This window comes from Lathamus discolor, chromosome 10 (genome assembly GCF_037157495.1).
Source record: "Lathamus discolor isolate bLatDis1 chromosome 10, bLatDis1.hap1, whole genome shotgun sequence".
Classification (NCBI taxonomy): Eukaryota; Metazoa; Chordata; class Aves; order Psittaciformes; family Psittacidae; genus Lathamus; species Lathamus discolor.
In genome coordinates this window covers 14,539,574-14,566,957 of record NC_088893.1, presented here as the reverse complement: position 1 = coordinate 14,566,957, position 27,384 = coordinate 14,539,574, and the positions used below count along the sequence as shown (strand labels likewise).

General features: G+C 45.3%; 1 protein-coding gene across 3 annotated transcripts in view; it reads left to right on the top strand.

Moving 5' to 3' along the window:
• The first annotated feature begins 2,699 nt into the window (after window positions 1-2,699).
• The window catches only part of GRIA1 (glutamate ionotropic receptor AMPA type subunit 1), a 120,606-nt gene continuing 95,921 nt past the window's right edge, over window positions 2,700-27,384 (top strand). For all 3 annotated transcript variants that reach the window (XM_065690183.1, XM_065690184.1, XM_065690186.1), the window contains exons 1-2: window positions 2,700-2,805; window positions 4,929-5,066. In XM_065690183.1, the coding sequence (XP_065546255.1) occupies window positions 2,724-2,805; window positions 4,929-5,066 (220 nt within the window). In that variant the 5' untranslated portion in view covers window positions 2,700-2,723. The remainder of the gene's footprint in view (window positions 2,806-4,928; window positions 5,067-27,384) is intronic.

Here is a 27,384-nt window from a genome sequence, read left to right as displayed (position 1 = left end):
TGTTATGGCTACTATTATTGTTATCAGATAGGCTGTTTGGGAGTTTTGAAAACGTGCTAGCATCTTTCTGTCCTGCTGGTTATCCTTCAGTGCCTTTCTTCAGATTACAAATGCAACTGTTTCTATTAAATTCTGAATGGAAAGCAAAAGCCCATAAAACCTCTCAGCAGGTTATTTTAGCCTCAAATCAGTATTGCTTAAATTATACAAGGAGAGAAATAGAAGTCTGATGAAGGTGCTACCTATCAACAGCAGATGTAAATTTGTTGCGCTTGAGTATGACTTTAGGATGGCAGTTGACCAGGCAGTGAGACAGGGTAGGAGCATCCTCTAGCTGCCTGCAACTGACTCTTGAGTGCTCAAACAATTGCTCTACTGAACCTATAGTCTCTGGCAGTGGGAGTCATTGCCTCAGACAAGGGTGGGTGGGGGAAAAATGATGTTTTATTGCTTACCATAAGGAAGACACAACATCATGCTCAGCATATAAACTGGGGGGAGTTGGCTGGGAGCCATCAATCACTGCTTGGGGACAAGCTGGGTATCAGACAGCAGGTGGTGAGCAATGTATTGTGCATCACTTGTGTTTCTTGGGGTTTATTCCCCTCCTTTACCTACTATGGCATTTATGTGAGTGTTTAAGCATTTTGTCATCCTAGAAGTCACAGTGAAATCCATTAAAGTGTCTAAGAAGTTGTTAAAGATCCCAAACTCTTATTTACAGAGATAAAATAAAGGCCACATGAAAGATGATTTTCCATTGTCACGTTTGGCTGTGGTGATAGTGCATGACTGCATATGGTGCTGCTCTACCCAAGGCCTCTGTCACAGCTTGCAGGAATGGCTGTATGGGGAAACAAATCTATAGCTAAATCTCTTCCAGAGGAAGACAACAAAAAGATGCTACTACCTCTGTTTTCAAGACTATTCTGTTCATAAAAGAATATAAAGAGTAGCATTATCCCACATCGGAAAGTTATGTCACACCTGGGCCCTGTGGCCAACAGAGAATGTCTCCCTCTCTGATACTGCAACTTTTGGTCACATGCCATTTCAGTTATCCCACTCTGCAGAGTTCTTGTCTGTCCAGCTGTTCTTATGTGAGCAGAATTCCTGACCTTTGAACAGCTCTCTGATGCTTTTCCAATTTAACCACATGCTTTTGGAGGTGGGGAGTAGGGACCAGGGCAAGGCACCCTAGACCAAACCAGGACATGGAGCATGAGTCCTATTTCTAACTCTGCCCTGAACATCCTTTTTTCTGTTTCTTCTCTGCTATTTACCCCTTGTGTGTATCAAGGCTGCAAACAGTAAGGGCAGAATCTCTGTGCTTGGTTGTGGGTATCCAGGTTCTGGCACAAGAGGCCCCAGGTTTTGTTTGGAACTTTATCTGTTTCAGAGGGGAATGGGTGAATTTTCTCTATGTCTCTGTGATCACAGCAGTTCTTCCTCAAACATTTCTCAATCCCAAATTGTGCTTGGGAGATGGTTTTTATTGTTGTTACTTTTATTGATTTTCCCTCCTTTTGTTTTTGAGCAAAGGTGCTTATGATCAAATAAGCTTCAACCTCTAGAACTGCCACAAAACAGCTCCTATAATGATCCAGGCTAAAACAGCCTCCTGATTTCAGAAGCCTGTTGTATCTGATGGTGCTGGTGAGCACAGATTCCTCCACATCAAGCACAGGGGTGAAAAGCCTCACAAGGTAATGGTGGGTAGGGAAAAATTAATGAGAAAGGTGACGGTCCATTTTTCATCCTTCAGGATCTTGTCTGTTGCTCTGAAACCCTTCCTTCCAAAGCATGTTTGCAGTACGCTACATTCCTTTTTAAAAGGGCATGTAGTGACAGGACAAGGGGCAAACAGCTTCAAAGTAAAAGAGGGTAGGTATAGATTAGATGCTTAGGAAGCAAATTGGAAGTAATTATTTACTATGAGGGTGGTGAGGCACTGCCACAGGTTGCCCAGAGAAGCTGTGGCTGCCCCATCTCTGGAAGTGTTTAAAGACAGGCTGAGCAGGGTTTTGAGCAACCTGGTCTGGTGGAAGGTGTCCCTGACTGTAGCAGAGGTGCTGGAACTAGATCTTTAAGGTCCCTTCCAACCTAAACCATTTTATGATGATTCTATGACCTTCTTTGTTACCCTAATGAGCCAGGCTGTAGTGTGTTCAACTCCTGGACCCAGGAGTGAGAGCCCAGGTTGGGAAACGATGGATCCGAGGCAGAGGAGTTTAAGCCCTTTCTCTAGAGGAGTTTGCCACCTACTGATGCGCAGGTTGCTTCTAGCTCGTGCCAAGAGAAGTTGAGGGGGAAAGCCGGGAATTGAGGGGTAGGTGGGAATTGCCCTTAGAGCCCGGGGGGAATAGCCGGGGTGAGGAGGGAGGGAGGGAGGGGGGATGCGGTACCCAGCTGTAGCTCCCACTGGGAGTAGGGGAATGAGCTGGGTGGAAGCGCCTGGCGTGTGCGTGCGCGTGTGTTGTGTGTGGCGGGGGAGGGCTGTGGATGAGGAGCGGGCTCTCTTTCTTCCTCCCGGGGCTCAGTTGATCCTGCTGCCAGGCGGTGTCAAGCAGCAGCCTCAGCGCTGGATTCCGGGCGGGGGAGAAGCGCAGCCCTGAAGGCGCCGCGGAGGGGAGGCGGGAGAGGCGGCTAAAGAGAGCGGAGCGGGGGGAAAATCAAATCTATGCTTGGAACTGGGCTTCTTTTTCGCCAATGCAAAAGGGAATATGCAGCACATTTTTGCCTTCTTCTGCACCAGTTTCCTAGGGGCGGTGTTAGGGGCCAATTTCCCCAACAATATCCAGATAGGTGAGTGCAGGGCGCGCGGGAGAAATGTTCCCCGGCCAGTGGAGAGAGGGCGGTTGGGGGGCGGGGGGTGGGGGGAAGAACTGACCCATTCCTTTGCTTGTAAAGGCAAAATTGTGTCTCTGTGTGTGTATGTGTGTGAGAGCGCGAGGGGTGAGCAGCCAGGGCTGGATTTGTGCGTTGGTACCAGCTTTGCAAGAGCAGAGATGTATTAATTTGGCTTTGGGGGATGGGAAGATTAGGAATAAATGCCTGCATACACACCAACACCGGCGGAGAAAAGTGCCTCTGAAATGGAGGAAGCCCGAGAAAATTAGCTGTTTCTTGCTCTGAGAAATGCCTGTGCTGCCATTGTGCGTTGCTGCATTTGCAAAATCAGCGGTTGCATTATACATTTTGGCGAGGATGCTCTCATCTGTAGGTAACTGGGACGAGAGGTAACAAACAGTCTCTCTCTGTTGTTGCTAAAGAATAAGGGCAGAGCTATTGGAGGAAGATTTTTGCATTGAAGTCTCTTTATTTCATGCTACTTGCTTGCCCTGCACACCAGCAGTGCCTGTTTGATTCCTTTCTCCCTTGCTGTAACTTCTCAGTGCTCTTCTCCCTCCCTCCTCAGGTTTATTATTACTCTCCCATTGATCTTTATTGGTGATGATTTGCAATCTAGCCCCAGATTCTCTACCCTCGCATGCCGGTTTTCTTTCCCGCCTCCCTTCTTTTTACGATGCCAATCAATTGCTAATCCACCAAGTTCAGGCAACTCCTGCCCGAGTCGAGCTGCACAATCGGTGCTTTTATTGCTGTTGATGCTGCATCCTTGCCTCCTTCCCTTCCTGCCTCCCCTTTACTCCAAATTTGTGCAACATCCCGGATTTTTTTCCCTTTCAGCAAATGTGGTTTTTAATAGCTTAACTCGGCTACGTGCATCTTACTCCTCTGACACCCATGATTAGGCTAGGAAGGGGGAGGAATGGGGGAGGCGAGAGTATCTTCATGCACAAATAGCCTTTACCACACAAGGAGATGCCCTCTGAACTGAAGACGTGCAAAGTGTCATTGATAGCAGGTCCTTGCACATTTGTTTCTATCCCGAGCCCTGGCGGGTGGGCTTTAACGCTTTCTGCTGCTTTATTTTAATTCTACCTTGTTGCTAAGTGCTTTGTTTCCCTACTTGTAAAATGCCAATAATAGTGCTCCCTTTAAATGCATATAGATGACAAGGCAGCCTGAATTTGATAGCGTCTTTCTGGGGGCTGTGAAGGGATCTGCCGCAAACCGAGTTCTTGCTGGGGGAGCAGCGGGAAACTTTTCCTAGGGCCGGGTTATCGCAGCAACTTGTTCCAGGTCCATGGGGGGACAAAGGGTCTGAGCCTGCCTCCTGCCTGGCCCCAGTTCCTATCCTATAATGTGTGATTCTGGGCTTGCCTGTGCTTCTGCTCAGATCGATCCCTTTGACAGTCAAGCTTTTGATTTCCTGTCCTCTTTGAATCTGACCACTGTCTCCTGTTACATGCAGGGTTTTTCCATGCAGCACACTTAGCACACTTGCAGTAGCAGCAGTTGTATGGCCATGGGTCCCACTTTGTGCTGTCAGCCTGTCCCCATCCACCAAGCGCTGTGCCTGTCAGGCCAGTCTCTGCCAGTCTGCCCCATATCCCCGAGTCCCATAGTGTGGGGAAACCCCTGCACCCTTCTGGAGCAAACCCCTCCTTTTAGTCAGTAGGGTTTAGACTGAGCCTAATTACAAGTGAGAGGAAGAGGAAGAAAGACTCATTCCTCCTTTAGGAAGGTAACATTGACAGCACTTCTATTTCTATTCCTCTAAAGTTATGGGGGCGAAGAGGTTGAGCCAGACCCTGCAGTTCATCCCGACCCCGCAGGCTGCCAGGCCCAGGGATCCTAAATGTGATCAGGCATTGCATAATGTTGCTGAAAAGGTTTTCTGCTCCCAACCTGTCCACAGCAAGAACAAACCCTTGGGTCTTGTACGCTGGAGGATTTCAAGTATAGAGGCAATCCCTGTGCTGGGGAGCTGTAGCCTCTGCTCCCAGGGATGTTTTGGTGTGAAGAGGTTGCTGATATGGGTGTGTTTAAGACATTTCTTCTTGTTCTGTTTGTCTTCCCAGGGGGGTTATTTCCTAATCAGCAGTCCCAGGAACATGCGGCTTTTAGGTTTGCGTTGTCTCAGCTCACGGAACCCCCTAAACTCCTTCCCCAGATTGACATTGTGAACATCAGTGACAGCTTTGAAATGACGTACACCTGTAAGTACTGGCATTTGCTGTGCTTCCTCTTAGTTTGGCTTCTTTACTCCTGACTTTATTTTTGTGTCTGAAATATGGAGCATCTTGCTCAAGATGTGCAACTCTCCTTTAGGGTCCGTGCAATAAAACCCCAAACACAAGGGCAAAGGATTCCTGAATCACTTTGTTGTGTGCTAAGACACGGGGGTGAGGTAGCGTTGCCATTATTCAGCAGCTCTTGCTTTTTCTCTTTCATTGCTTCCAAAGTGGTATAAACTCCCCAACAATTAATTTCCTCTTGTTTTTCTAACCTCTGCCCAGCTCATTATGTTGAGGTTTCATTTCCATATTTCCTATAGCTGTGATGTACAACAAAGACATGCCTTTCCACCCACAGGGTGTGCAGAAGTCTCTGTTTTGTGTGAACTTCTTCCTCAGCCCCAGTTTAGCCATCTGTCCTTGTAACTTAAGAAAGACCTAGCAGAAAACAGCAGCTTGGTGCAAGTGGAGTCTGAATCCACAATGAGGGACACGCCTAATAATGAGAGAGAGGTAAGAAAGTTTTAGTTTCACAAATCAGCAAAATCATTTGCTCTGAAAACAAGTATTAGAGACTGAATTTGCACCACAGAGTTGATTCCAGGGTGTATCTGCACCTTGCTAGAGCACAGCACATTAGCTGCGCTGTTCATGTTATACAATATAGCCAGGAAAACTAAAAACTGCCAAGATTAGCAGCAATAAATAAGGCCAGGAGGGAACCAGAGGAAAACAGAACCTGTAACACAGCCCTGTGTTTGCACTGGGGGCTGGTGCAGTGTTTGCTTCCCTCGGAGTGAACTGTTTGGTGCTATGCATGAGAGGCTCGCACCGCCAGGATGCGATGCACAGAGAATTTCTCGGTTTGACCTGGTGTCAGACACTGGTTTCACTCCCTGAGCCTGGGTGTGTGTATGAGGGCATCCAGGAGAGACTGGAGGAACCCTTCTCATCGTAAAGCCTGTTGGATTTGTTGTTCACTCACGTCTGTTGTATCCTTTTGATTCATCAAAACATCCTCTCTGCAGTTTAGTCATGTGGAGTGTGGGGTAGAGGTGGACACAAACTGTTCTCTCCACTAAGAAATAAGCAGAAGGGAAAAATGCTTTCCTGCAAACAGAAGCAGGGATGTACAGGAGGAGAATTAATAAGGCTCTTCAAAGGAAAAAAAAAGAAGTTGTGGTTTCTTTTCTGTTGGAGGGTTTGCAGATACAAGATTGCAGGAATTTCCTGGCCGGTATGACATAGAAGAGAGAAATAAGTTTGGGCACTCTTTCATTGGAGTGTCTAATGACGCATCTAAAGATTTTCTATTTTCCTTAATATCCCTCTTATTTCCCAGCTACAAGGTTTCCATCAAGGTAGAGCAACTATTTCAGCTCAATCCAATGGCACTTCCTTGGCAGGAAAACTAGACAAATAGAACTAAAAAGGCAGACCTTGTATCTATCAAGGGAAAGTGTCACCCTCCTGGGGTAGAGTTGCTGACTGTGGCTGAGGATGAACTATTTCAGTGCTGATAGCAGGAAGAAAGCAGAAACTGCAAGAATATCACTAGAATAAATTCTCCATCTGTGCATAGTTTTCCCTCCCTCTCCACGCCTGCCACTAATGCCTTTGTTTACAGCACTAACATTGGTAGCAAGACCATGATACTAGTTATGCTTCAGAAATCTGTCATTAGTACCATGGGGGCGGCAGTGGTCCCGCAAAAACTGAATGGAAGCAAGACAGCCTCCCAAAGGATGTTATATTTGAGCTCTATGTAGGGCACATTGTCCTAGATCAGACCAGCAGAGCACTCTGCACAGCCCAACTTTGCTTGTCCTCATTTTTCTTTTCTTATAATTAAAAACTTCCTAAGTCCTGCCAGGCCATGGAAGGCAGCATTTGTTTTGTAAGCACTAAAGGAGGTGTTGTTCCATGTACCTTAGAGGGGATAAAAACCCAACCCAAAAAACTCAGGCCATTAGGAGACCTGTTTTTAGTACTATAGGCTGGAATGAAACTTTTGTCAGGAATTATCTCTTTCCTCATCTTCCAGCAAATTCCAGTTGCCAAGACTAGATATCAGCAGAAAGATCTGTTTATTTACAGAGAATAAAAACCCTGTCCATGCAGTGGTCCTTATCTTCTGAGAAAAGACTGGCCATGCTACCAGTTAAGAGTACCAGGTTTTGTTCCCATGGCGATGGAGAACGCAGCATTTCCTTGTCACTGGCATTACCTGTTTCTCTGATGGTTAGGGTCTCTAAAAGAACATGTGAGGAAGACTAATGCATCCCAGCCCCATAGCTAGCATCCATCCTCATGTGCTAAATGTCATCTTTATGGCAACGCCTGAAACAGCATCATTAGAAGTCCAGGAAGTATATTAAAAATCAGTGGTGATGGCAGAAGCGAAAAACCTTGTTGGGCAGCTTGCGAGGCGATGATGAAGCGGCAGGATGAACTGCAGCAAAATGACAGTACCCTGCCTAAGGAGATGGTATGCAAAACATTTCTCAGCATCAACTGTGACACTGTCTACCTCTGCCTGACACATATCTGCTTGCCAGTTAGGATGAGCAAGCTCTGGTATGACAGTGGGTGAATTTGCAGTATGAGATGCCCCTATTTGTGCACCAGTGACAGTGATACGGAGCCATTAATGATGTGCTAGTGATGATCCTCAATTGGTAACAGTAATACCCATGAAAGTGATAAATCTATAAACTATCAGGAGGCTGCTGTTGTTTCTGGGCTGTTGTTGCTGTGACAGCCCAGCAGTAACTTTCACATTTCAGTTGCTTCCAGTTGCATACCTTCTACTGTTATATAGTGATTGTGAATACCTCTATGTGGGGCAGCGTCGATCTATGGGTCCTGTGGCCCCTGTGCATAGCATGTCAGTAAATGATGATTTTAAGGAAACCATAATCATACAGAAAGAAAAAATAGATAGTAGCTACAGCATGTGGTTACCTCATATTTCACGCGTGTGGTCGATGCTAATGTTGTTGCGTTGCTGAAACATGAGCACATTTCCACACCTGAAATATCTTCCTGAATTCATTCCATCGCAGAGAATAGATGGTAATGAACAGGCTGCTGTGTTCACAGCTGGGTGCGTGCTGTGGTTGACCCAGATGAAAATACTCACACCCAGTGCTTTGAGGGTTCCTAACTAAAGGTTGGGAGACCTAATATTTTTGTGCCATTTCTTTGAAGGCCAAGGCAATTGTTCAGGGGGAAGGTGAATTCGGAGTCCTTCAGCCTAAGTGTATAGCAGTGCCAGGCAAAGGGTAAAATGACAGTGTGGTGTAGCTGAAAGGTTTGCTTAGTGACGTAGCAGAGCAAAACCCTTCTGATCAGCTTTAAAGACATTTTCACAGGTTCTGCCTTCAGCCATGATTGGAAAAGAGCTTTACAGTCTCTAAATAGTCACTATCAAACTCTGGCTTGCTGGGTTTTGCTGTGACTTACTGCATGCAGAGCAGGGCAGACCTGACGTGCCAGAGTTGATGCTGCAGGTCAGAGCTGAGGCATGCCTCTGTGCCTGATGCAAGGTCACAGAAGGTCTGAAGGTTAGGGGAGAGAGCTGCCAATTCGTGTCCCGGGGAAGTTCACACTGGGCACAAGCACTGTGTCCTATTGGCAGCAAAGGGATGAGACGGTGCTTACTTGAAAAAAACATTGCTGAGAATAGTTTCTCTCTTATTCTTTATCTCAGCCTCCATTCATGCACATGTAAAGCACATCCCTATCCTATGCATAGCCCAGCTCCTTGGGGAATATGAGTTGTTTCAGCCACAGCTCCATAGCTTTATTTAATTTGTGGTGCAGAGACTCCTGCCTTTGGCCTCTGCTGGAGTCCCCAGGTGAGCCCCATCAGCGTCGGGCAGATGGTGGTGGTTGTTCTCCTTGCCCGGGGAAGACGATGGCTCAGTGTCAGCCTTCTCTGTCTGTGACCTGGGGGACATGCCTTGTTGAGCAAGAGGTGAATCACCAGCTTGGTAAATCTGTCCCTGCAAAACTCAGGCCACTTTGCAGGGATGACCAGTAACCAAAAATAACCCTCTGTTCAGAACTGCGCCCTGCAGCTTTGCTGATGCAGCCATCAGCTTTTGTGTGCTTAGGTGCTGGACTACTGAGAAGGGACCGTCAGGAGCTGCATACCTGAAACACAGAGGTCTGCGCGGGACAGCAGCAGGATTTTGCAGCTGCAAGAAAACTTGTACAGAGGCTGAAAACCAATGAATTATTTATCCTTCTCCTCCCATGTATGCACAGCTACAGTTACTGTGGGGTCGTGAGAATGAGTAGAGGCTGTGGGTGCTGCTAGAATATCAACAGTTGAATCTGTTCTGCATATTAGAAAATGAACACGTAGTTTGGAATCTGTTCCTATTTTATGAAGTCCTCACAGCACCAATTAGAGAGGGATTTGTAGCAATCACTCATTCTGTGCTTATGTTCTTATCAATAGCAGCAAGCTTAGATCGAGATCAGCTATGAAATTAAGTATTTCTTTGTCTTCTTTTTCTTGGATACTTATGTATATAGATAGAGTATTTCTGGAGATTGCTTTTTATCCCGTAAATTACCTCTCAGAGACAGGAAGGAAAAGGCAAACATCTGAACGTTCTCAAATGAGGATCTAAATTTGGCTTAATTAAACCATTATTGCATGTTGAATTTAAAGGAAGCTTCTTTGTTGACAAACATGCAATGGTCGCCATTTCTTAGAAAGGTGTTGCAGCAATTATTCCAGCAGCAATCAATTAAAATGCAATTTTTATAATTAAACTTCCAGTCTAAATAAGCCCTGTAATAGTGTGTAATTGTTGTGGTGTTGGTAGACTTGTTTTTATTTTAGCAGTGTCGGAAATCTTGTGTAAGTGCTTTGGGATTTTTTTTATCCCCACAGAGCTCAGGATGCTAGCTATGACTATTTAATGTCAGTTAAGCCAGCAGAAACATGGATTTAATGATCAGATGCAGCCTGGTTAATATAACATAGGTATTACAAGGAAATACATCTCCTTAGATTTTTGTACTAGGAAAAGATGTGTTGCAGGCAGATGAATCACAGAGCATCAATTCAAGTTAGATCAAATTGAGGTTAAGGATGCTCAATTTCTGGCAGGGATGGGCTGTAGCTTTCTAGTAAGTGCGTGTTTGTTTAGTGAGATGCCAGCACCCCACAGAGTCAAGTCCAGCCCTAAGGAGGGTGCTGAAGGGTGAAATCCTGCCAAGCAGGAGGGAGCAGATCCTGGGAGTGACTCCTGAGTCCATGGTCTCTGCAGGGACTTAGAGTCCCTGGCACTCAGAGCCATCACTAGAGAAGGTGGAGGCTTGTCCCATATGGTTTCCCCAAGAAGGAAAAACATTTAAAACATGAGTGCTGAGCTGTTTCCCCAGCTACAGCTGCCAGGACAGGACAGGTTGTCTGTTTGCCTTCATAGTTCCGGGCATGGAAAGCCTTGAATGAACATGGGCCAATATCATCAGGAGGGACACTGATGGGGCTCCACTGTCATTTGACATAGGCAGCCTTGCCGAGAAGCTGGCAGTGCACATCAAGAATGGGTTTCCTCTGGCCTTCTGTGTCCATTTCTCTCCAAAAGTCATGTGGGTGCTTATTCTTTGCATGGCTATTTTAATGCATTTAATTTTTTATCCTGGGCTGTGGGAAAGGTGCCTGCAGAGAAAAACTGATATGACACCATTAGGAAAAATCAGAGCAGGAATTAGGAACTTCACATCTGCAAATCTATCTGCTCATCTGGAAAGGATCCTGAATACTCATTGGTGACAAGAAAAAAAAGAGAGCGAGGAAGTAACATTTGGGCTCTGCAGCAGGCAGAGAAGGGATTTGAGAAGCAGTGAGCAGCAAAGGCCAGACCTGTCCATTGTGTGACAGTCACAGTTTTCACTCACAGCTTATCCTTCCTTCTCCAAAAATAGAGCTTTTTCATGTGATAGGGATATTACTAAGCCAGAAATACATGGGCTTTATTTTTTGGAATATTAGCAAGGTGAGAGTGGAAATCTTCATATGGCTGCAAGTAAGGCAGTGTGGGGAAGCTCACTGTTCCTTACCAAAACTGTAGTGGGAATTTTAGATATATATGTTTACTTTTCCCTTAATAGGGTTAGGGCCCCAAAGGCAATAGTTCTCTGAAAGTAGAAAAGGCAACAGTCTTGGTTAGCTTCAGTAACACGTGGAGCTCAGAGCAAACACAAAATCAACATGCTACTTAAAGAGGTAATAAGTCAGGGAGACTTTAATATTCTGCAGATCCAAATTCTCCGGGGTGCAGTATTAACACAAGTCTGAAGACAAAGATGCATTTATTTCAATGGCATTCCTTTAAAAGAGAGACGGGTTCTTACTTCTCTGCATTTAGTTGCGCAGAATCGAAACAGGGTAATGTTTTTCCCAGTGAAAAATGCTGTCTGGTAGAACATGGGGTGCCCTCTGGGAATACCTGAGGAAGGCAGGTTATTGAGCAAGATACAGAGGAAGGGCTGAACTGAGCCATTAGAAATCTGCCATCATCCCAGCAAAAAAAAAAAAAAAAACAACAACAAACAACCCAAAACAGTTCAAAATAATACGGAATGATTAGAATAATAAGAGTGTGCTCTCCAGCAGAAGCTGTTCCTTGCTCACCTGCTGAACTGATCGCTTATTAGCTTACACAGTAATGAGTCTCTAGTTGATTTTCTCATGCTGTCCTTTAACAGCCAGACCTGGTTATTCCCTCTGGGGCATTCTTAGAAACACTGGACACCACACCGGGGCAAAAGGACAAAAAAACCAAACAACCCTCCAGCAATGTTGGGTTTTGTTATTAACATATATTGATTATTTTCGCTATTGTCTCTAAACCACACCCTTGTCAATCCTCATCCAGGGTTGCAGGTCAGGAGAAGTGCTTATGCACCACAGGAGTGATTGATCCCTTGAGGAAGTAGTAGTAATTGGCAATGGAGAAGAGAGTAACAGCTACAAATTGCCATATCTTGGCTTCTTCAAGAGGGTCTTTTCATTCTTGGATTGTATTTGTTTTTGACAGTGGAGGAGTGCAGGAGAAAACAACTGATGTCTAAGATTGAGATGTAGCATACAACTGATGGCAGGATTCTCATATGAATACAGTGTATGTGTCTGCATCTTTATGCTGTAGGAGTCTGGGCTTTGATTTAATAAGTGAGGTCCTGTAACTGTGTTAATAGAGATGAAGTGGGAGGGAGATGAAAGGTTGCGGGCTGGAGAGTCACAGGGGAGATACAGAAGCAGCTGTAGGTAATCTGTTTGCAGTATGGAAGGATCTCACATGGAAGGGGAGGGCTATTTCTCACCTCCCCACCCTCCCAAATGCTGTGCTTTGATCTTTGCTAGAGGTAAGCTTCAGTGAGCAAAAGACATCAGTAACTACACTGATTCAGCTGTGTTTTTTCCCCTGCTGGCCTGCCAATATCCTCTGAGTGCCCCAAGCCTTGTTAGCTTTCCTTCCACATGGCACCTACACCCCATACAGTGTGATGCATGAGAAGGAGGATGGTGGGTTTATTCTGATAGGCGAACAGCATCAAAAATTACCAGCAGGTATTGGAGCTTGTGGAGAGAGCCCAGGCAAGTCCAGCAGAGAGCAGAGGATGGAGAAAGGATGGGTCAGGAGCAATAATTGGAGACCCAGCATGGGAAAGGGGACAGGCACCGGTGATAGAGGGGCTGTGAACATCATGTAGCTGCAATTTTCCCTTGTCTCTCTTTTGAGCCCTTAGCTAAGCCAGAGGAGATTTTGCTTTCTAAGGGCTCTGCCACCTCCTGCCCAAGTATAAGCTGTAGCCTGCTGGTGTCATCCATCTGGCCAGCACTGCAGCTCAGCTTGCTCCTGGCCCCCCTCTTCCTTGGTGCAACTGCCGCAGAGCCAAACCTTGGTGCTTAGAGCAGAGAATCCTCTGCATGGGGTGGTTATTGCAAACTGCCAGCATGTTTAACAGTCTGCAACCCTCTTGCTGCTTCAACAGTCCCAACATGCTGCCGTCCTTTCCCCTCAGCCAGCCTGTGCAGCTCATGTCTTGCATCCTTATTGCACGATATGCACGTACCATTTATACATGGCTTATTGCATGATGCACGTGAGTGCGTGGATGTGTGTTGGTCCTGAGATGGGAAAAGGGAGACAGAAAATGCTGGGATATAGACCACAGTGTGGTGAAGGTTAGCTGGAAAGGAGACTCTTGTTGAACCACACCTGGCAGAGGAAGGGTCATCCTGGAGGTGACTGATGGGTGTCTAGCATGAACCCAGATCAACAGGGAAATGGGGGCAGGTCTGGGCTGCCAGCACTGTGTCTACAAAAGGCTGAAGCAACCACTGAAGCCATGGCTGAGAAAGAGGCCTGGCCTGCAGGGAGTTCAGAAGAAATGTCTTTGTGCAGAAGGTGATTAATGTCTTTAATGAACTACCAAAGGAAGTAATAGAAGGGGCTGAAGAGACATTGCTGTTGCAGGCAAGGCTGAAGAAGTGAGCTGAGGCACAGCCCATGCAGCAATGCCGTTTCCAGTTCACTGTCCCAGAAATACAGTCAGGCACAGCAGCTGTCCCTAGTCCTGGGTAAAGGCAGAGCCGAGTGTATTTCAGAGATTTAATCAGAATTAATTCAGCCTTACAGCCTGTCCTGGGTCTGGGGTCTTCTCTGCTCTGCTCATTATGACTGTGCTAACAAAGCCCCTCATGTGCAGCTTCAAGATGTGGGGATGGTAACTGGGGAGGCCCTGTGTTTGCTGTGGGGGCAGCAAAGGTAAGCTTTGGGGAGAGAAGAGCCTCAGTGGAGGCTGGGACCTGAGTTAGCCTATGCTGACTGGTGTTGGGAGTCATCACATGTTTGGGAACCCATGAAAAATGTGTGGATAAAGTCAGGCAGACTTCTAACATTGAGTCATCTATATCATAACATCTACCACCTTAGCAGCCTTGTGTGCCAGACTCAGCAGAGACCGTGGAGGGAGTAGGCACCTCTCCTGAACCCGCAGAGCCCCATGAGGTCACCCGTTCACAAGCACCCACAGATTAAAATCAGCTTTTTCTGTTCCTAGACAAGCCTGTGTTTATGTGCTAGTCTTTAGGTGTGTGTTCCCCATGCAGCCCCCAGGAAGGAGGTGAGATAGCTCCTGCATTTCCACCCCTGCTTCCAGAGCAACCACACATCTTCAGAGGTGAGTCCTTCCTGAAAAGCCCATAGCACCTCTTGTTCTGGAGTAACTAGCACTAGTTTGGGGTATAGACCTGCTCTGTCAAAGAGGAAAATCATTCTTCACTGTTTTAGTGAGCCTCAGCAGTCATACTGGACTGGAAAACCAACACATAGCATCTCAGATGGCAGCTGCCAGTTACAGACCATTCCCAAATTTCTTTTCTTTGGGAAGCTTTAGACCATCAAAGCTTGTTCTCAAGTGAAGTCCTTACATGTGCCCCTAGTATGAATGCTGCTGGATGCACTGTCCCCTAATTGAACTTTTCCTTCCTCTGTGAAGAGCCAGGTAAAGCGACAGAATTGCATGCTTAGATCAGTGTTGCTTTGCCATGTATCTGTGGAGGGACAGAGGAAGAGAGAGGAAGAGCCAAGCCCAAGCTTGACCCAGGGTGCTCATGCCATGTCACTGCTTACATGCCATAGCAGCATCCTTAAGCATCAGGTCCTAAGTCCTTAAAGCATGAAGAAGGGAACTTTCCCCCTCTGACATTTCTGGCTAAAGATTAGATGCCTTCATCTAAGCTACTCATCAAGGTTACCTCTGTAATCAGCAGTGAGCTCTCCAGTGAGCCATCCTTTTGAACCGTTAGACGCCCATCTTAGTACAGGAGGTATTGCCCTCCAGAGGTGCCTGCTTATCTCCCTGTCAATACGGGAAGTCAAGGTGACAAGCTCGGCTTAAAGAGCTTACTGTGAGACCTTGAGCAGTAGGTGAGATGAATCCTACCCCAAAGTGTCTGCAGCTGTACCATGTCCTTCTGCTAAATTCCTCAATACTCTGCTGAAGGCGATACCTCTGTGGTACCAAATACTTTCCTGCTTCAGCCTGTGAAGCTTTGAGAAAGCAGGCATTGCATTGCAAAGAGGCAGTTCACAAGTGTGCTATTCTGATGTACTGAAGTAAAGAAAAGTGAAGAAAACATAGGCGCATGGCATAGAAATTACTCTTCTTGGGTTCACCTTCTGTATTTTGGTACAGTGCTGCAGTGGTCCCTCAAGCGAGAGGGTCTGCTATTGTCCCGAGACACGCTCTCATCCTCTTGGGCTGTTCTGTTTCTCACTTTTCATGGGCTCACTGATGGCAATAGTGCTTGCAGAGCTCTAGCAGTGATGCCTGGGTTTGCTTTTGCTGTCTTTTCTTTAGGCAAATCTCTTTTTCCCCTCTTTCTGTTGATACACTCCTGGCTGATACTGCTTTTTTCCTAAGAATAGGCTCCAGGGGACCATAGAGTTGGGATCATCAGGGGAGGAATGCCTTCGAACACTAACTGTAGCATCTTCAAAATAGCACCCAGGGATTTGACTGAGCACTCCCCACTAGCTGTAATGGGAAGAGCACAGTTAAGCCCTGCATGGTGCTGGAACAAATCTTGTGGGCTTTTTTTGACAAGGAAAAAAACCCAAACCAACAAACTGCTTGGCCTGAAAAAAAAGAAAGAAGTAAATTCTAAAGTAGCATCTTTTAACAGCTGAGCCAAATCAAACTCAAAACCCATGGACTGAAACACACCTGAAAATCCTGAGGATGCTCCAAATCCCACCCAGTTCTGGTCCTGAGGTCTGATTGCCATTTGACAGCAATCTCAGGAGAGTGTGATAGCGATGTATGTTCAGGCTTCCTGTTCCAAGCCTATCTCAGGAAGGAAAGTAAAAGTGTGAATCCAGGCGAGCAACATGAGCAGAACTTTAAAATCACAAAGGGGAAAAAGAAAATCATTCCCTTTGGCTGGCAGGGCTGTGCAGTGGAATCCGGAGCAGTGTCGTGGAGGGAATTGGGGTCAAGATGACTGGGATGGAGCAGCATCCTCTGGTACTGCTACCTTTGGGGACGGGGTCTCAGCACTGTCTGTGTGGAGCCTGCAGCCAGAGGAATGAGGTGTGTTGCTGTAGGACTACAGGCACTTCTGCATGGTTCATGTATATAACTAGAGAAACGTAGCATGCTGGGGTGAGATTTGCACTGTTTTACCGGGTTATCCTTGCCTGCAGCCAAACGCAGCAAATTATTCACTTTCAACAACAGAAAATTTACATTAAATAAAGGGCTCCATCAGAAGGAAATTGCACTTGACAGACTGCCTTTAGCCACTGGAGAGCAGCAAGCAAACAGGCGCAGGAGGCTGCCTTCCCGTCCCTCGCTGTCTGCGTGTTCTGTGGTTTTGGCATTGCAAAAATGGGAAGCAGCTGTAAGCCCTTTGGATCACAAATGGATCTTGGAGTCTGCTACCTCAGCTAACAACTCATTTATTATCAGGGAGCAGACAGTTTCCTCTGAGCCAGTGCAGTCTATCATTTCTTAAAGAAGCTGTGTGAGATTGAAAGAATTTGCTTTAGGATCTGGCACCTGGAACCCTGTAATGAGTCCATCTTTGTGAAGAAATCTACTTCCTCACTCAGATTTCTGTTTCCCAGCTTCAGCTGGAGCAGACCATGGGTACCACTGCTTGGGGCAGGCAGGGAGAGGGATGTGCAGCAGATGCGTTCTTTTCTCTGAGAAGTTTGAGAGCATCCCTCCTCTGAGAAATTCCCAGAGACATTGCTTTTTTCTCTGTGCCCAAAATATTGATGAAGGGAGGGTTAAGGGGTTATTCCAGCCGCTTGTTGAAACCCATGTGTGCAACTCCAGGCAGGTTAAGTCTGTCCCACAATATCCTTCCTACAGTCAGCACCCACTGCTGCCTGGCCTGGATTTCAAGCTGTTTCAGCACAGCACAGCACCGCTTCCTTTGCCATGTCAGCCCATTTTGCTCTCCCAAAGTGTGGGGTTACACAGTGGGAAAGGGAACATGGGGCCATGCTGCAGCCCCAAACACATTCCTGCACATAGACACTTGCAGTCAAAGCAGATCTGCTAAAGGGCGCTTCTCTGTTGTTTTGCTCAGTGCACTGGGTGAGGGTCCTCTTAGATCTCCTGTGCAGATGTTGGGTGGTCTGATGTGGGCACTCCAGATCCAGCCCTCTTTTGCTACACAGAGCAGTGAGGTGATGAAAGCCCCCATTAATTATGCTCCTTGCAGCACCTATGAGCTCACACCGGTGTTTTTGGCTGATGGTATCTCCTGGCTGCTTAAAACCCCAGGTTCCCAACATGTTTCAAAGGGATTTGCTGTCACAGTCAGGCGGAGAGTTGGTAAGATGTGCTGGTGCAGGTGGGGTGCCCTCAGGTGATTGGGCACTGTGTCCCTCTACAGATATTTTTCTCAGTTTTCATGTTTAGTGCCTGATGTGATTTAACCTTTCTTCCTTTAATTTGCACTTATGAATTACTCCAAGCAAAGCCAGCATTTGTCTCAGTTTTGGTTTGTTTTTTTAGGTATCTTTTCAGTGTGAAGTTAAACCACAGCTACATGTACTTGGTTCTGCACTATTGATTCCCTGGATTGTGGATCAAGCCCTTCCTAAAGAAGGTTCACTTGATTCAAAGGCATTCGGGGGGATTTTGTAGTCTGATCCCATTGCTGCTGTCTTTACCTTTCCTGCAGATTTTGCCCAGCAACACTATGCTCCACCCTGATTTTTGCTTGTTCTTCCCTTTCCTGCAGCAGGATTTTCCTCTTGGCTGTTCTGCTCCTGTCTGTGCCTGTAACCATTGCAAGCCCCACACTTAAGATGTCATGACCCTATCACGGCTGTCGTGGTTTCTGCAGTTCACCAGTTGCATCTCCCTCATGTCATGAGTTTAGTAAGCTCCCACAGCAGTGTTTCACCACTGTATTTGTTTAACAAATATCTGGGGTTCTGGCTGTTAGCTTAGGGTTTGTAAGTACCCAAAATCAGATCTTTAAAGACATTTCAGTGTTTACTGATTCCTCCACTACCATCACTACCTAAATGTGATGTAGCATATTCTAAGTGATACTAAGTGTCCCTGTGGGTCTGTTTCCAGCATAGCACAAACAGGATTAATGCATTTGTGTTTGTATTTTATCCAGACCATTTTTTTAATGACAGAACAAGACCAAAGCAGGATTATAGCTGAAGGTTTTTTTTTCCCATGGAAGGTGTGTGTACCTGCTCTTCTCTATGGTGATACTGCTGTCTGCTGCAGAACAGGCTTAAGGTGCAGGTAAACCAGGATGGCTCCCATAGTCCGCTTTCCTCCTGCTTACAAATGGGTCACCTCATCTCTGGGTATTTGTCTGCTACAGTTTGGGTGGACAAGGGGAAAGGACAGCATTGGGTGCTCCCAGCCTGGCTGTGCTGTAGTGGAGGGTGCAGATCTTGCGTTGTGACACTCAACTCCTCCTCTCTGGCTTGGTTTCACACAGAGCTGTGGGATACCTGTGTGGGAACTGATCCCCTTCCCCAGATCCTCATCTGTCCCAGACAGAGATCTTGCCTTGGGGTCATGCGTTGGTCTCACAACTTGTTTTCTGTTTTATCAGAGGAATCTCCTGCCAAGATCAGGTGACTGAGGAGCTCTAGCAGCTTCTTTGTGGCATTTCTTTTCTCAAGAAGTGAGAGGAAAAAAAAAGTGTTCAAGAGGATACACTGAGACATCACTGGTAAAAAAAAATTAGGTCTTGCAAGAGTATATTGAAGAGAAAAAAAGTGAGTTTTAGGCAAGTTGCAGAATCAGGAACAGTGATAAATGGGAGCTGAAAGCCTGTGGCAAGTGCATTAGAGGCAGCCTCTAATGTTCTTTAAATCAACATTTGTTTCAGTTTGGCCCCATCCACAGACAGCTAAAGTGTGCAGTGAAATGCCTCCTCTGGTCCTGTGTCCCATCACTCTCCTCTGGTCCTGTGTCCCATCACTCTAATAGTGGGGCTGTGTATTAGTGAAGGCACAAGCGTGAAAAAGGACAGTCTGAGGTCCTGAAAGAGCAGCACCTGATGCACTGGGCCGTGGGTGCTTTTCTGCACAGAACGAAAGACTAATCGCTTTTCAGATGTGTCCCAAGTTTAACAGAGACTTAGGTTTCAAACCTTAAATGACCTACCTGTGCCTTTGAGACCTTGGCTGTATCAGTAGCTTTTCTTTCTCCAGTGTGCAAGACTGTATGTGAAGGGTACTGTACACTTCAGGGCGAAGTTACATCTTGATGGTTTTGGGGATGGTCTCCCAACCTGGTGGCTACTTTTTGTCCTTTCTTTTTTTCAGTGAGACTGGACTGGGGAGAATGGGAAGGGCTGGCATTGATGAAGCACCATCAAAGTCACCCTGGCAATATTTGGAGCCCCCTCTGATTCAACAGCACCCCTTTAGCTGGAAAGGGCTGGATGCTTGGAAGCGGAGTATGTGCTTTCTGTGACTGTTGATAAATAAGTAGAAAGACATTAGTGAGCACTTGCCCATAGGAAAGAACATGTCTTTGCTTTTCTGGTCTGACCCACATTGGCCACATTTTCTTGCTTATGTTCATGCTTTTCCTGATGAATCTGGTCCCCCTTTGAGAGGGTCCATAGATCTCTCACAAGTGGGAACAGCCATGTGGTGTGTACAGAGCTCTCCCGTGTCTGTTGGCACATGAACAGCAGGGTATGACGTCTGGGAAGTGATAGGGGAACTAATCCTCTTGTGGAAGCACCAGGCAGCATATGTGTAAAGGCCATATAGGTGCTTTGAGTGGGTGAGTAGAGACTACCTCTGCATGCAGGATCCCCAGGAACATTTTCCCCAGGCAGAGTGCCACAGAGCAGCCTGGCAAAGTGGAAGTGCCAAGGGGCCATGCTGAGTGGCCACAGTCCATGTTGTTCACCATCTGCTCTCCCATTGCTGTTATGACACCAGGAAGATGTCCTTCACGTCGGCAGTGTAGGCTCATTCATCTCCGCTCACCAAGGGACAAGAATATGAGTCACCTGCTCGTCTTGATCTTCATCTTCTTCCCCAAATGTGGTGCTGGGGTTCGGCCCATATGGCCAGCCAGCTTGGCTGCACCCTTTGCACCATGCAGGCTTGCCAGAGATGGGACAAGCACAGTGCTGGGGATGAATGCTGACATGAGTAAGCCACTTTGGAGGAGGAAGGACTGAACCAGCTCTCCTTCTCCTCTGCTGCCTACAGGGAAGCATTTAATCTCCCAATGGGAAGAAATTCACAGAGCTGTATTTAAAATACTAACCCTTGCACAAAGGAGGACAGCTTCTCTTGATTTCACTTTTGTGTAACACCAGGCGGCCTCGCGGTGGGTGAAGTTTTCCCATTCATCTCAGCCAATGTGCCTTCAAATTTCCTTTTTGGTTTTCAAGGACTAAAGAAAGATTATGGATAACTCTAAATTAAGCAAAACCTTTCTTTTCTAGGCAAACTTCCTTAGGAAAAAGAAGGTGAAAGGCTGTGGATCCTCTGCTTGTCTGAGCCAAGCCTATCACCCCACAAAGATTAGGTCTTCATTACATAAAAAGCTAATGGGCAAGTGGCTTGCTTTCTCCATGTGCCTTGCAAGCTGCATATCCACACAAAGCAAGCAGTTTGGGGGCACTTCCCTCCCACTATTTATATATACACCAGTGTTTAACTGGTTGTGACTGGAAACCCACCAGGCCTTTAGTGAGTCCAAGCAAACCATGAATCATCCTTAACCTAGACAGAGCCTACATTAAAGAAAGCAAAAATCAGTTTCTTTGGCCTTGGTTTTTCCCAAGTGAGGACCTTCCATAACCAAGACTAGATGCAGTCCAACACAAGTCTCCCAGCAGACTCAAGGTAGATATGTTGGATATATTGCAAATAAGGAAAAATGTATGTTTTCTTTCTTTTTTTCCCTGCTGTGATTTAGTAGCAGTGATTGTGGTGAGGCCTGGAGTTTTCCAATCTGAGCTTGGCAGAGAAAAGCAAAAAATCTCTAAGTACTGCAGGAATTATAATTACTGTCTGGCATTTCTGGGGTTTTATCAGTGTATGAAGTGAATTCTGGGAGGGCTGTAAATAAATGCTTTCTCCCAGGGTGTACCCAGGTCAGACCCTGGCACATGCAGGTGTATTTCTTAGAGTGACTCCCTTCTGAGTTGCAATCAATAACAAAAATTACTGTGGGAACAGTGGAATGCACTGAAAAGTCAATATGCCTGATGCTGTGTCCTCGTCACTCCTATATGGGAAAGCAGCCACTTGCTGCTTATAAAATCTTCTATTTTTTGAGGATATTCGAGGTTGCTGGGGGAGGCATTGGCTTTATTTAAATGCCTGAAGTATTTATTGAGGACATGCATCCTCTATATTCTCTCATGATAGGATGCCCCAAATCCAGTGACACTAATTAGCTACTTAAACTTCTTTTTTTTTTTTCCTTCCCTTCAGCTATGGCCAAATCTCTCCGGATTTAACAGCACAGCAAAGATTTAACAGAAAGTTTAAATGGGAAAAGCATATGAGAGCAGAAATTGTAGGATAAGATTCTGTGCTTGTTAACTGATGGCATTTATAAATTATAGCTGAAGATGTCATATCAGTGGGAACGGAAAACAGCTTAGTGGATTATAAAAATACTCTCTATAAACCATTTTAATGCCTCATTTTTTTTTCTTTATATCTCTTATGGTAGGTGTCATAAAAATGAATTTTAGCAGGAAGGATAAAAATTTTCCCTCGGTAAAATGGATAAATGGTGATTAAAGGCTGTCAGGCAGAACAGACTCTTGATGAGGCTAAGGTGCTGGTGGCTAAAGACAGCAGCCTCCCATTTTTGGGGAGGTGAGTTTATTTGTGGGTGAAGTGGATCCAAACCGATAGGGCAAATACCACTGCAGCAAAATGTCTTCCCATCCCAGTGCAGCTTCTCTCAGCCAGGAAGAGAGGAAGGCTGAGGAGCAAACAGTGGGAGCAGAGCTGTGGGGCAAGGGCTACATCAGGAGCTGTTTTGGGGTAGAATGTGAAGGGAAATCACAAAGGGACAGCAGACCAAGAGGGAAGAGCTCGAGCTGCTGGAAATTGAAGCTGTGGATGGGAGATATAAGGGTGCAAACAGATGTATTTGGGGTGTCTTGAAAGGAACCATGATGTGGTGATGACCAGAAAGATGCATTCTGGTGTCCACCAGGCTGCAGTGACTTTGATTCTACCACTTTCTCAAGCACTGAAATTAAGAAAGAGATAAAAGAGAGCTGCAGCTTTCTGTCAAAACAGTTTCTTGTGGCCAGTATTTGCTGGCACAGGCCATTTCAGAGAGGTTTCCCTGCTCATTTCTGTGGCTCCTGGGCACTTCCTGTCCCCTCCTGTGCCTCATTTTGAAAATCACAGCCAACACTCAATTCTAGGTTGAGATATTTAAGGATGCAGTGTTTTGTGGTACATTTCCAAACTGCTGGCATAGGAAAGGGTAAATGACCTACCTCTCCCTGTCCCTTCACAGACTAGCTCCCAGGAGGCATTCAAAGGCGCCTATTCTCTCGCTACCTTTGAAGGCTTTGTGTCAGTCCTCCTTATAGATCCTTGTACCTTAGGCCTCTTTTGTGTCCTGCCCATATTATTTTTTTCCAGGAGAAGAAATCTGCATGTGGGATAGAAATGGCATTAACTCTCCCAACGTGAGCTTGCAGCAGAACTGTATTTGCAGCATGTCATTGGGGTTGTGTCAGGCTATTTCCACAGGGAGGCAAGATTTAGTTTATGGGCTCCAGCTGAGCACCTTACAGCACCAGTGCAGAAAAGGCAATTTACCAAATTAAATTGCACAATATAGGATATCAAGCAGCCTACTTCTGGGTCCTGTTCTCTGCAAGGGACTTCGTCGTGACATGAGCTAAAGGGATGAGTAACAGCCTTCAAATTGAAAGCTTATGAAAAAAAAATCTCATGCAGAATAATCCAAGGGCAACCCATACCCAAGTTCCCCAAGCTCCAGTTGAGTTGGGGATGTGTTTTCAGTCACAGAGATGAGCTGTCTTGCCTCTAGGCTTTTTCTGTTCTCTTGTATAAATCAACCAAGGGCTATAAAAGGAATTTGTGGAAAAAGTGGGATTGATCTGGCCCTTTTCCTTCTTTCCCATCTTTTTTTTTTCCTGTAGATGGCACAAGTGTGAGGATTTTCTCCTTACACCAAAAGTACCCAGAGAGGAAGACATCTTCAGAATACTTTATTCATATATAGGTTTTAATGGGGAAATCAAAAAGAAGAAAAGTTGGGAGAGGTATTCTGATTGCAAAGATTTGTTATTTAAAACTGGGGGCATGATTCAGAGACAGTACTGGAATAATGACTTTTCCAATTTTATAGTATCGCTGTATTTGGAGTTCTGCTAGCAACCTGTGTCTGTATCAGGTTATGTTCTGGGAGACCATTTTTATTTTTACAGAGTTTCCAGCCCAACTTTCTTGGAGGCACAATTAGATTGTACCCTAAACCTTTACGAACCACACAGCATCTAAGTAGTTTATGCAATTTATTAACACTGTTAAGCCCATCAAGTGTTTATTAAAAATCAGAGCCACTGGCTTTGTCAAGTAGCATTGCTGTGCCCATGTAATATCCCAGCAGAGCAGAGGCTGATTAGGCTTTCAGAACCCCTTTTGGCTTGTCATCACTCAATAATAGTGATAAACACACACATTCTCTTTACTTCCAAACTAATACAGCCAATACCCTCTATGGCATATGTTCTCTACTTGCTGCCACAATTTTGTCAGTGGCAAGTACAAGCAGTAGCTTGCGAAGTAATTGTTTGCATACACCTTTTGGTGCCTACTGTGCCAATGAAAATCTCTTTAATATCTACTTATGGGGAAAGGTTCCAAAACAGTCCTCTGGGTTATCCATTCTGGAGGACTGGGAAAAGAAAACAAAGCTACATCGTCCAGAATTTGGGTAGGAAGTTTTTCTGTTGGGTTTGGGTTTATTTTTCCTACTGAGTGCCTGCTGTTCCCACAAGAAGCATGGCACCAGGTTTTACCACGTATTCACACTGTACGTTAACATGCAGTGGTATCACAAGAGGCTTTCCAAGTGCAGGGAACAGGCGTAGGCAGAGAGTTGATTCGTTGGGAGACTTCAGCAAAATGGCAGCATGGAAGCTGGGTTCCCATTGGATGCAATATTCCTTTGCATTGATGAATCTGGTCCTCTCTCCTTTGTCATAACTGTACACAAGGATTATTGCTTAAAAGTGCTGATATTATCCAAGATTGTTTTACCCATTATAAATCTCTGAAATTAAATGGTGAAACTATGTGGCAGAAAAACTAATTCCCTTTGTTTTAAGGACATTTCGTTTGAATGACTGTCTTAGAAAAGCTCTCCCGCAGGACAGCTCCATCATGGGAAATTACCAAGGGATCTGACAAGTCAAATAAATAGTCCATCTGCTAATTTAGTGTCAGCTGGCTGATTGTATTTCTTGGTAGGAGAAACCTTTTGGGTGGAAAATGAAAAATCCTCCCCTAGATGAGGGGAAAAGGGATTTTACAGGTGTGAGTGCAAATGTCCATCTGTCCCAACCAAACTAGAACAGAACAAACCACTGATGGTTACTTTTGCTGTCATGACTACCTTAGCACATAGTCTAGGTACCAGGGTACAATGACACATACTTGGTTATCAGTCAAGAGTGCACTTCTTCCAGAGACGCCCAAGTTCAGTTAATGCACCTAAATCCTAAGCAGCACCATGTGCTGCTGTTCAAGTCCTGAGCATCCTTTTGCATATGCTGGTGCCAGGTCAGCATGATCTTGCAGTACTGACTCCAAAAGAAGGACAAGAGTAGATAATCAAAAAAGTATAACATCCTCCTTGTTAGAGCTTCCAAGTGTAGTGGCCTCCAGTTTGATTTATGCTTTGGTGTTAGGAGGTTTTTTTTGATACTCCATGGACAGCTCTGTCTGTTTCCTACTTAGAAATGTGTTCTCCATAAGTGCTCTGGCAGAAATGATGTCTGCTGGAGTCTGTACAGCCTGTACAAAAAAAAAAAAAACAACCCAGAAAAGCTCTCAGAAGCATGATCCACATCCTATTCCTTCCTCTCCCCACACACTCATCACTGATTCTTCTCCCAGTGGAGCAATGCTGAAGCTTAAGCTACCGCTTTAAATGTCAGTCATTTAACTACTAGTTATTTTAGCAAATAAGAGTGGGACTGTCTCCCTGGGGTTGACTGAAAATTGTGAAAGGATGGAACAAAAGAAAAGAGAAAAGGAAAGAAAAGAAAATGAGGAGAGAGAGAGAAAAGAACAGAAAGGACAAAAAGAAGCACCAGGCAGAAAAGCTTGTGATGACAGTATCTGAGAGACTGAGTCAGAAGAAGGTGTCCCAGCAAGATGAATAGGCTGTATCCCAGCGAGGGGTTCAGGGGACAATTATGAGCCCTTTGTGATGTACCTAAATTACGCAGTCTCATCCTCAAGGCTCTGTTCTGACTCGGGTCTTTTATTCTCCAGCTGGTGTCAGCAGCAGCTCTGCCACTGTATGTACCTTGCCAGTCCAGTGCGAGCCCATTGGTTTGGAAGGGAGCTGTCCTCGGAGATGGAGGGATGCTCCTGTGTTTGGGACATGACAAAAGAGTTGCTAATTAATGCTATGAGAGGGAAGGGAATCCTCTTTCCTTTTGACTCATATCTTGTTCCACATCCCCTTCTCCTTACATGTTGTTCCCAAGTCTAGTTAACCCCTGGTGGAACAGAAAGGACGCTGGTATCTACTTATTGCCTGGAACAATTGTGAGGTTTTCTTTTGGAGGATCACTTTAACTCCATGTGTTGGCAGTGTAAGTTTTCTCTACATGTCGATAGCATTCAGGGTGTATTAATATGCTGTCATCTGGTTGTTCTCATGAGTTGTGTTTGTTACATTCCCTGAGGCTCTGGTTCTGGCATGGAGGGCTGTATGAGCTTTAAATTTGGAGTCTGTCCATGCACGACTTTGAAATTCACTTTAGAGAACATTTGAGGAAGGAAAAAGCAATTCCCTAGTCAGAAGAGCAGTGCTGGTGGTGGCAGAAACCCCCACAGAGCAGAGAATCCCTCCCAGAAAGCCTTGTTCTCATCTAGAATTAATTGGAATAGTCCTTTGGAAGTGCGTATCGAGCGTGGATATCCTCCATCACACCAGCTAATAGTCAGACCCAGGGACTTTAATGGCATTACTCCAAGCGACCAAGAACAGAATCGGCTTCTTGCCTAGGGATCCCTAACCTGGCCACAGGCAAACATCAGGAATAGTGTGTTTTTCCTGAGCATAAACATGGAAACCCACTGGAAACAACAGAACAACCAGCAAAATAAAACTAAACTAAACCCTGCGCTGAATCACTGGAAAATAGCAACTAGATTATTATCTTTAAAGTATCTCTAGTTATATTTTAAAAGCACACCAAAGGCATAGTTGTTATATAGAAAATAAAGCAAATGTCTGTATTTTGTGTGAATAATCAATTTACAGTTAACATCACACCTGCTTCTCATTCTTAACGTGGATGAGGAAGGGCACTAAAAGTGAACTTGTGCATGGAGTCCATGTAATATCCATTAGAAAAAACAGTGCCTGATAATGAAGCATAACAGCCCCTCAAGAGCTTAATATTTAAACTAAGTACAAAAGGAGGCAACCAGACCTTTTGTAAAAGTTGGAGGCTTTTTTAAAGACAGGAACTAAAGCAGACTCACTACTTCTGGTTCAAGGATGTTCTGTATAGGTGAGAGCAAACTGTTGTACCAATAGACAAGAAGGGAAGATTGCTGAAGATGCCAATTCCTGTTTTGATGCTATAGATAACGTAAAGTTTTCCCTGCTAGAGCTTGCATCCAGAGTATCTTGTGTAATGAACGGCAGCAGAGCAACCCCTTGAATATTAGTAATCTTAAAGTTCATTTATACTGAGGCTCAACTGGCACAGAGTTCCATGACTTACTACTGTACTAGGTGGGAAATTACTTCTTTGGTTTTAAACCACTGCCTGTTAATTTCTGTGTGTTCCTCTAAATCTTGGCTTATGAGAAATAAGGAACATGGGTTATTATTATTAACCTTATTCACCTTTCCAAACCATTCCTGATTTTATGGATCTCTATCAATCCCCTGGTAGTCATCTGCTTTTTAGGCTGCAGTCTCAATGTCATTAGTGTCTGTATGCCTCAAGTTATCCTTTGCCCTGAACTCTGTTTTAACCTTTTTTGAT